This window comes from Penaeus chinensis, chromosome 4 (assembly GCF_019202785.1).
Source record: "Penaeus chinensis breed Huanghai No. 1 chromosome 4, ASM1920278v2, whole genome shotgun sequence".
NCBI classification, from domain to species: domain Eukaryota; kingdom Metazoa; phylum Arthropoda; class Malacostraca; order Decapoda; family Penaeidae; genus Penaeus; species Penaeus chinensis.
Genome location: NC_061822.1, coordinates 28,149,178 through 28,159,177, shown reverse-complemented (window position 1 = coordinate 28,159,177; position 10,000 = coordinate 28,149,178). Strand labels below are relative to the sequence as shown.

Sequence of the window (10,000 nt, the reverse complement as noted above, 5' to 3'; positions counted from 1 at the left end):
TTGTGGAAGAGTATTTGGATATGTTTTAATGTCAGTATCATCATTATTCAGAATATATGTCTGCCTCTAGGTACATGTTGGTGGCTTTAAATTGCTTGGCACCCCAATCATTTATTCAAGGTGCAATTACCTACAGCATATAGAGCATATGACAATGGTCTTTAGTAAAAAGTAAGTTTGAAGAGAAAAAATGATTATTGTCTTTTAATCTGCTCATTGACATTCAGTGTTGCTAATACTCATGATGATGTTACAGTATTAGAATATTGCTCATTATGATGAAGAGAAAAGGAGTTGGTTATTTATATTGGTATCTCAACAACACCAACAATGCTAAAGCCACTTTGGCATAACTGGATAAAGCTATGGGTATATTGATTTAACAGTGTTATGTATAGGCAGAATGTTACATCACTGATCTTGCAGTGGAGGCTGAGAAGTGAGGTGAGGTGGCTCAATAAGAGTAAATGTCAAGCTACCGAAGCTACAGGTGAAGTTATTGATCACACGGACCTCCCTGGGACTTCCTCTGTAACTTGTGATTAAATCCATCTTTGAGAATGCTGGAATATGCAGGCAGTCTTGGTAAAGTTGCCACAGTGGTTGCTGTTGAATTGGATTTTTTTTTTCTTTTTTTGTGTGTGTGGTTTGGAGGAGGAGGAAAGGTCTGAGTTACACGAAATAATGATGGAATACTCCTAAATTGAGAAAAAAATAATGACAGTGGTTTATGACATAACCCACTACATGGATAGGTAGATATGTACACACACACACACACACACACACACACACACACACACACACACACACACACACACACACACACACACACACACACACACACACACACACATTCACACGCTCACATATTCACACACTCATACACACACTCTCACACTCACACTCACACTCACACTCACACTCACACTCACACTCACACTCACACTCACACACACACACACACACACACACACACACACACACACACACACACACACACACACACACACGCTCACACTCACACTCACACTCACACTCACACTCACACTCACACTCACACTCACACACACACACACACACACTCACACTCACACACACACACACACACACACACACACACACACACACACACTCACACTCACACTCACACTCACACTCACACACTACACACGTTTTTGCATCTGTTCCTAAATATACCTGTGTCCAGGCACACCCCAATGCACGCACGCATGCTAGCACATACAAACCCATGCACGCAAGCACCCTCATCAGTCGCACATCTTTTTTGGATGTATTTTTTCCAAATACAATTTTTATTTGATATTGTTATTTTTTCTTTTTATCATTCTTTTCTGTGTAAGGTTTGTTAATGACAGTGATATGAGAATAGCTTAATCTTTAATAACTTTTTTTTTTTTTTTTTTTTTTTTGATATATGAAGGTAAGTCAGACATTTATTAACTCATGAACTCATAACATTTATAAAATCATGAACTACATAAAAGGAATATAGCCTCTGGGTGGATATGTCCCTCATTTTCCCACTACTTGTGTCCGTTTACCTAAGTTGTTTGTGTAGCATCAACCAAATAATGTATGAAATGGTATAACTTTTTTTCTTTTTTTTTTTATAGAAAAAACAGCGCTGGTAGTTATAGATATATTTCCCCTGCCTTAATTGTACTCATTGGGAATATATACTGATCCCCCCCCCCCCCACCTAAAAAAAAAAAGTCTATAGATAATTGATATGAATGATGTTCAGTTGTTTCACATTTTACTTTTTGAAATTCACATTTGATACTGCTTCAATATTTTGAAAGACTCAAGACTCTCAGTTCTGTTCTATATCATATTGCTCTTTTTTTCTCATCTTGATGCTGTTTATTACTAACTCGCCTTCACTTTTAGGTGAATGTAACAGGAATGTCCTTTCTGCGAGGATCAGCCAACTATGTCTGGTGTACGACTTCTGTCTTGGGGAAGGGGGCCACAGGAGCCGTCTTCCAGGGCGTCAACAGGGTAAGCACTCGGAGGAGAATGAACAGATGTAATGTGTGCGTCATCTTAATTCTGTGTGCGTCGTCTTAATTCTGCCACCATGTGTATGAGCTTTGTGGTCTTGTGTGTGTAGTTTTATTTATGTATTTAATTTTTTGTGTGTGTTTTTTGTTCCTCAAGCAGAGTTTGGGATATTTAGTATTGAAATATTACAGTAGGTTTATCACGTTTGGTGAGATACAGGAATACTGTTAAATCACTTCCTTGTCAAATGAAATTACCGGGAATAGCTACACTATGTACTAGTTCGTGAAAGAGATTTAAGAGGAACCAGAGTTTTATAGTATTTACATTATCCCTTTAGCATACTGGAGAACCAGTTGCTGTCAAGACGTTTAATCAGCTCTCACACATGCGGCCACATGAGGTACAAATGCGTGAGTTTGAAGTACTTAAGAAGGTCAACCATGAGAATATTGTAAAACTCCTGGCTATTGAGGAAGAGGTAAGTACTATGCTTTTATAGTACATTTTAGAGTTGCTGCATATCATAGCTATAATGATTGAATATTTCTAGTGTTACTTTAGATGAAATGAACCACAATACATATAGAATAAGTGAAGTACAGTAGTATAGTGTTCTTAGGCATGTTGATTCCTATCATAGTATTGCAAAGGAAAATTGGATAATAGGATTAAATTCTGGATATTTTGTAAACCTGACTCGTTTCCCTCCGAGCAGCAAGAAGGTCGGGGGAAGGTGATTGTGATGGAGCTTTGTACCGGAGGCTCGCTCTTCAACATTCTGGATGATCCAGAAAATAGTCATGGCCTGGATGAGGACGAGTTTATCTTGGTTCTGTCACATCTTGGTTAGTGTTACATTTTTGTGATTTTTTTTCTATTATATCACTACAGTTTGGTAACATTGTATTTGTTATTGCAGTCCATGATAATAATGATACAGTTTCTCCTAGATAATGTTTTTTTTTTTTTTTTCTTTTCTTCTTCTTCTTCTCCTCCTCCTCCTCCTCCTCCTCCTCCTCCTCCTCCTCCTCCTCCTCCTCCTCCTCCACCTCCTCCTCCTCCTCCTCCTCCTCCTCCTCCTCCTCCACCACCACCACCTCCTCCTCCTCCTCCTCCTCCTCCTCCTCCTCCTCCTCCTCCTCCTCCTCCCTTAGTACCATCACACTAAGTAGTCTGCATGTTATAATAGACAGATCCTTCTTTCACGTTGTATAATTTACTTCTTATTTACTTTATCTCTTACAGCTGCAGGGATGAAACACTTGAGGGACAATAGTCTAGTACATCGTGATCTCAAACCGGGGAACATCATGAAGTTTACAGATGTCGATGGGTCCACTATATACAAGTTAACAGATTTTGGTGCTGCTCGAGAATTGCAAGACGACCAGCAGTTCATGTCTCTATATGGAACAGAAGAGTATTTGGTGAGTTGCAGAGTTCTAGCTCACTTTCTCTATGTTTTTAACTTCCCTTTAAGGATGTAATAAGAACATCCATCAGTAGGAATTTTGTCTGTACATTATTATTTGTTTAATACCAAAGATAATTCTTGTTGACATTTCTTGCAGCACCCTGACATGTATGAACGTGCTGTGCTCAGAAAACCTGTTGGAAAGACTTTTGGAGCCAGGGTGGATCTCTGGTCAATAGGTAGGCCTCTTCAGTAATTGTTGTTGAAAGTCTGCTGATCTAAGGTTTACGAGCTTGATGTTTATGGAGAAGAACAATTTCTGGTATTCATGGTTTTTAAATCAATAACTTCTTTCTGTTGCTCTGAAATAATAAAATGTTACTTTGTTTTTTGTTTTTTTTTATTCAGACATGACTCTATATATATATGATTATTTAATATATACAGCTTGCAATAGAATGGCCTGAAAAACGAGTATCTTGATCATCTCTTGGCAAGTACAGAGTATCACTATTTTGGTTTTGTTAATGTAAGCATTGATAAAATCATCTTTCTGTTTGGCAACAGGTGTGACACTTTACCACGTAGCCACAGGTCAGCTTCCTTTCCGCCCGTATGGAGGCCGGCGTAACAAAGAGACCATGTACCACATAACAACGGAGAAGGCCCCAGGAGTCATATCAGGTGTACAGACTTCAGAAAACGGGCCAATTGACTGGTGCACGGAGCTGCCTGAAACTTGCCAGTTGAGCCTGTAAGTGTATAGGCATGTTAAGCATTCAGAATTTCCTGGGGATACATAGAATGTTGGTTAAGCATGAGGAAGTTGTTACACAGGAACAAACCTAAAGGAGGATAGATGAAGTTGTAATAGAAAATCATTAAGAAGATTAACCTGCTATTAGACTTTTTTAGCTTTAACCCATTGGATCTAGATGTTTCACTGTCACCACATGGCCCAAAATATGGGCATTAGGTTTACTTGAGTGGCCACTCTGATGGGTGTGCAGTAGGCTGGGCACAAGTGTTTAGTGACAAGACTCCATTCCTCCCCTTTGCAATGTTAATTTTATGTTTTCTGCATAAACATATTAATTTATTTTTGCTATATTTGTCATTTGATTTGCTTTTAGCCAGATTGGAATAGACTGCTTATAATGGCAAGTTCACGTCACTCTGGCTCACAGCCAAATTTTTTCATGACATGATGGTCACGTCATCTTATTGTAATTTTCAGGGGGCTACGTAAGTTGGTAACTCCTCTACTAGCAGGCCTCCTTGAAGTTGATCCCCAGAGAATGTGGAACTTTGAACGATTCTTCCAGGAGGTTACTATGATATTGAGCAAGAAAGTGGTCCACATCTTCTTCGTAAACAAGGTGCAGCCTATTACTGTATACATGGATCCAGAACATAGGTGAGTGCACGGAACACTAATTAAGACTTGAGAACATTTTGTCCTTTTTCTCAGGACAGTTCTTTATTTACAGTGCACAATTGTCATTAACTTAACATATTCATATACATATATTTATATGTATATGTATTTATATTTATACACACACACATATATACATACATATGCTGGGGGGGGGAGATTTTTAATGATAATTATATAAGATATTCACAAGAAATGCACAATTTTTAAGTACCCTTGTAGATTCTTTCAAAAGCATTTTCTTTCCCATGTTTAGGTATGAAGAACTCCAGTACCTGATTTGTGAACAGACAGACATGAATCCAGTCAACCAGCTTCTGCTGTATGACAAGAAACACTTGAGTGACATTGTGGCTCCAGACCAACCGTCGTCTTCGTATCCATCAACAACTCCTCGAACGCCATTGGTTCTCTTCTCAAAACAAGATGATGACATCACACTCACTCTACCAGAAACTCCAGGTAGGAGTGCGAGAATGCTCAGACAAAGGATACTGATTATGTCAAGTTATATGTTGTATTCTTTATGATAATTCATATTAGTCTACCTTTTTCCAGGGTATTTCAAATTTATGTAGTAAGATTTGTCAGCAACCTTTGAGGGCTAGCAAATGTTGGTATATGGTATGCCTATGCTATAAACAGATTCATAATAAAGTAGATAAAGATATAATGGATAGATACATAGTAATGACATAGTAATAGCAACATTTCTCAACTTCATTGTCAGTTTAGTGTATTTTCCCTTGTGCATCTCACCTTCATTAACCCCTTCCCAACGGGTCATGCCTATAGGCGTCAAAACAAACCACTTGAAATGTGGCATGCAGCTATACTCCGCGGCCTTGCAACAAAGCGATATGAGCTGCTGATTTGACTTGATGTACCGAACTCCCGTGCTCAAAGTCGGCGCATTGCCATTGATCGCCAGAGCGTAGAGTTTTTTTTAGTTTTCTTCACCCGTCACGAAGGGGTTAAAGTCATTCATGCAGAAGAGAGAACTTAGGATTGAAATTGCTGATTAATATATTATAATATGCAATGATATGATACAGTTGTACATTCTATATGTATTAATAGTGTACAATTAATTTGTTATAAAGTGTAAAATATCAGGGAAGTATTCGTAACATTAAAGAGGAGAAAAACTCATGACCATAGCTTTTCCTGTGATCTCATTTTGAACAGGAGTCATTGCCTTTGTAATTTGATTTCTTTCTGTTGTTTCACAGCTGTCAAATTTGGAAGCTTCCCAACCTTGGTAAGTGTAGAACATGATGCTGCAGTGGGAAAGTCAATGTGTTCAGTTGGCCATGCTATCAAGCGCAAGATCGACTACTTCTCTAAATGTGTCCACCTGATGGATTATAGTGTTCTCATGTTCATGTAAGTAAGCAGGATAGCATTAAGTGCTCATGTGCTCATATATGTAACATAGGTGTATAGACCGTATTATGTAAATAAAATTTTGTGTTAGTGATCTCATATGTAATTACTTCTATTTGAATAAAGAAATTAGCATTGAAGGGTTCAGTAATGATAATACAGGTCACATCCATAATCATGATAATCATAAAGTGTTCTAATGGTTTTATGTTCTTCAGTGAAGTGATTGTCACCCAGTTAACGACTCTGCAAGACCGTGTTGGCCACGTCCAGTCCCTTACATCAGCTATCAGTGATCGTTTTAGTCAGTTGGTAGCCAATCACAGAAGATTCCTTATGTTGACTCAGATGTGTGGAGGAAACCAGGACAGCAGCTCTCAACCCCTAAGAGAACGTCTAGAGGATCTGGTCAACAACAAAGTTGATGCTGAGAAAGCTGTAAGTGCAGATAAGTGTATTGCAAATTTCTTCAATTTGTAATACTTCACTATGCATGAATATTCCCTCCCTTAGTCCCTTCTGTCTCCACTTTTAGCATCACTTCCCTCCTGCTCCCTCCCTTGATGCAAGCTATATCCTCCATCCTTCTGTTGACTCTCCCTCCCCACACCCACCAGTAATTCCCAGAATATAGGCAGTAAGGTTAACATAAGTTCAGCAGAGTTACATACATATTTGTTACCAAACTGCCAAGGCCACACCAACCCAGGAGTCATCACCCACCCAATCAGCAGCCCAGAGGCTTGAAGAGATGACGGGGGCCATAGTCCTCGAGGAGATGGTGGTGAGTGCAATTGTAACTAGAGATTAGAGTGTTCTGAAAGATGCAAGCAAGCATGGATGACACTGCACTGGCACCAGATCCCTTATTGCAGGGGCTTTCTGTGATTACAAGCAATATTTGTCTTAGCTAATTAATTGTGTGGGTTTTTTCCTCTTACCCAAGTTTCTTGTGTAAATTTGAATTATACTCTTGGTGTGTTTGCTTTTAAACAGTTATCTTATGTAACAGGAAAACATTAGGCTTTGTGTCATAATTACAATTTTATCATTGATAAAAGTCAATGAGACAAAAGATGTTTTTCAATATATATCAAAAGAGACGAAAGATGTTTTTCAATTTATATCAAAAGAGATAAAATATGTTTTCCATTGTATGTCAGAGTGTACATAATGTGCTGTTTTATAAGGTTAATGTACCACAAAATGATGACTAAAAACTGAAATTTTGCTTGGCTCACTGGCTTCCAAAATATTTGTTGACTTCTTCATATCTGAAAGAAATATTGATAATAAAATAAGAATTATGATTATGATTAAACATGGTGACAAAGATAATGACAACTTTAAAGATGATCCTGTTAAATTTCCTACCATTGATTCATATTTGGTACAGGGAAAATGCAACAATGAGTTTAAGACTTGAGAATCTATCATTCAGTTTTATAAAAGGTTTAGACATTGGTTCAATGCCTTTGTTATATTTTTTTCTTTAGTTTTCTTTTCTCTTCATTTGTATAGGAATGCCTTTCTCCTTTCTATTTCTTTCTCACTTGTGCTCCACATGCACCCTAGATACAGGCAGGTTTTTTAATATCACTTTGTGTGTTGTGTGTACTAATGTACAGAAATAAGTTGGTGTTTATAATTAACGGCTATGTTGGATAGATGGTTTTTGTGTTTGTTTTTGTATTTGTTTTCTTAAGAGTTAGTGACCTGAGAGATGTTTGGGTTGAGATCTAAAGATTAATTGGATTGAAGAAAAGTAAAGGGAGGGAGATGTCTTATGGAATGTGTAGAAATAGAATGTTCAGGATCTGTAGATGAGAATATTTTGGACAGGAGGACATGAACTTTTCGTGTATTCACCTGCAGAAGGATGACGGTGAACTTTTAGGAAAAAAATATTTATTTTAGAATTAGTGCTTCTCATATATTTTTCATCATCACTGTGTTATCAATTTGGATATTTCTTCTGTATATATGATTTATGTACTGTAGAGGCTTTACTGAATATGGCCTTCAAAGACTATTTCTGTTTTTGTTTTATTTAATTTCATTTATCTATTTATTATGTATTTTTAATTATTTATTTGTTTATTTATTTTTACCATCCATCATTTATTTATTTATTTATTCTTACATCGAGTGGTTTTATGACACGCCCCCGTTTCTAAAGTGTCATCACATTACAAGGGAGATGTGTGATATTGGTATTAATCCATCTTTTAAGAATACTTGATATAAATCAATCCTCGGGCTCATTTTTTTCTATGGTTTTCATTGTAAACCATATGGACTGGTCATCAATATGCCAGTCCTAGAGTTCTCTTAATATGTTAAAGGCATGTAAAATATTAGTACAAAGGACACCATATCCATTTCGTTTTAATATAGCTATCCAAAAGCTATTTGCAGTATAACTTGGCTATAGAATCCTCACAGTTAGGTTCACTATTATACTGCCTCACATGTACTTTACATTTTTATTGTATATGACTATTATTTCTGTTCTTGTGTTCAATATATAAGAATGGGTACCAATAGCAGGGGTTTACAATAAAGGTATCTTGGGTTACCTACAGTTTTTTTTGTCATAATTTGGCTCACTTAAGGTAAGTTTTAATGTTGTTTGGTATGTAGTGTATTTTTGAATTCCTCTTTGATTTCAAGGACATATACTCATTTCTGGTGGAAATATGATACAAAACATCACATGAGTCTTCCTTTTTGCTGTAGTCAGATTTGAATTATCTTTTAGTGTACAGGATAGGATTGTCATTATGTAGGACAACTTGCAAGTTTTGATGTAAATAAAGCAGGGGTTCAGAAGTGATGGAAGCGTAGGAGGAAAGAGAGGGAGGAAAAGAGGAGATATAATCTGCTACAATAAGTTGAATACCAAAGACCATGATAATGAGATGAGATAAAGAGGATGCAGATTGGAATTGTTATAATGTACATAAATGTAAATAAATAGAAAAAACTTCCTTGGCTTATAATTAGTGAAATTTCCATTGCTTTATAATGCTTAATGTAACAAGCTAGTAGTTCACCTAGATATCTAAAAAGATCTAAAAATCGGAAAGGAAATTCAAGATTTAATTATAAGGCATGTTAAAGTAAAAATAGATTTAGGTAGTTTAGGTGATTTGTCTTCCTTACATTGTGTGGGTTAATTTGTTTTGATTACTGCATAATTTAGCCCTATGCAAAACAAGATGAAATAAAAGTTCATGCATTGTTGGATATTGCTATCTTTTTTTTTTCTTTTGTCATTGATTTTACTATTAGCCATTATTATTGATTTTCAGAGTTCTTCCAAAAATGGTTTAGAGAACCAAACTCTTAAGTTTTTTCCTGTTTATTTACACATCACTCACAAATAATTTTTATTTATTGAAGCCATTTCCAATAAGCTTAAGTAAAGCTCGAGCCTCACTTTCTTAGGTCCGTGACTCCCTCAATGCCATGCTGCCAGTCGTGAACCAGCTGTACGAGAGGGTGGTCCGAGGAGGCCAGCTCCGTCGTCAGTGGCAGCAGGCTGGGAACAATGCCGTAGCTGTGGAGAGGGCGCCAAACAAAGCCTCCACCTACGTCACCAAGCTCAGGGAGTCTTGGCAGCACTTGCTCAGAGATAGAGCAGCAAGAAGTAAGTCTGCAGAGAAGTTAATGGAGTTGTTTTAATGCAGTGCTTGCAACTTATGTCTTGGGCAAGAGAGCTTGTAGCT

General features: G+C 37.1%; 1 protein-coding gene across 4 annotated transcripts in view; it reads left to right on the top strand.

The window, feature by feature from the left end:
- The window catches only part of LOC125047696 (inhibitor of nuclear factor kappa-B kinase subunit epsilon-like), a 25,195-nt gene that overhangs the window by 10,475 nt on the left and 4,720 nt on the right, over window positions 1-10,000 (top strand). For 3 of the 4 annotated variants that reach the window (XM_047646070.1, XM_047646078.1, XM_047646087.1), the window contains 12 exons: window positions 1,915-2,025; window positions 2,369-2,509; window positions 2,747-2,876; window positions 3,277-3,458; window positions 3,603-3,684; window positions 4,013-4,199; window positions 4,683-4,862; window positions 5,140-5,345; window positions 6,116-6,269; window positions 6,488-6,707; window positions 6,964-7,053; window positions 9,720-9,921. In XM_047646070.1, coding sequence (XP_047502026.1) covers window positions 1,915-2,025; window positions 2,369-2,509; window positions 2,747-2,876; window positions 3,277-3,458; window positions 3,603-3,684; window positions 4,013-4,199; window positions 4,683-4,862; window positions 5,140-5,345; window positions 6,116-6,269; window positions 6,488-6,707; window positions 6,964-7,053; window positions 9,720-9,921 — 1,885 coding nt within the window. The remainder of the gene's footprint in view (window positions 1-1,914; window positions 2,026-2,368; window positions 2,510-2,746; window positions 2,877-3,276; window positions 3,459-3,602; window positions 3,685-4,012; window positions 4,200-4,682; window positions 4,863-5,139; window positions 5,346-6,115; window positions 6,270-6,487; window positions 6,708-6,963; window positions 7,054-9,719; window positions 9,922-10,000) is intronic. The other variant, XM_047646095.1, reaches the window with a different exon arrangement.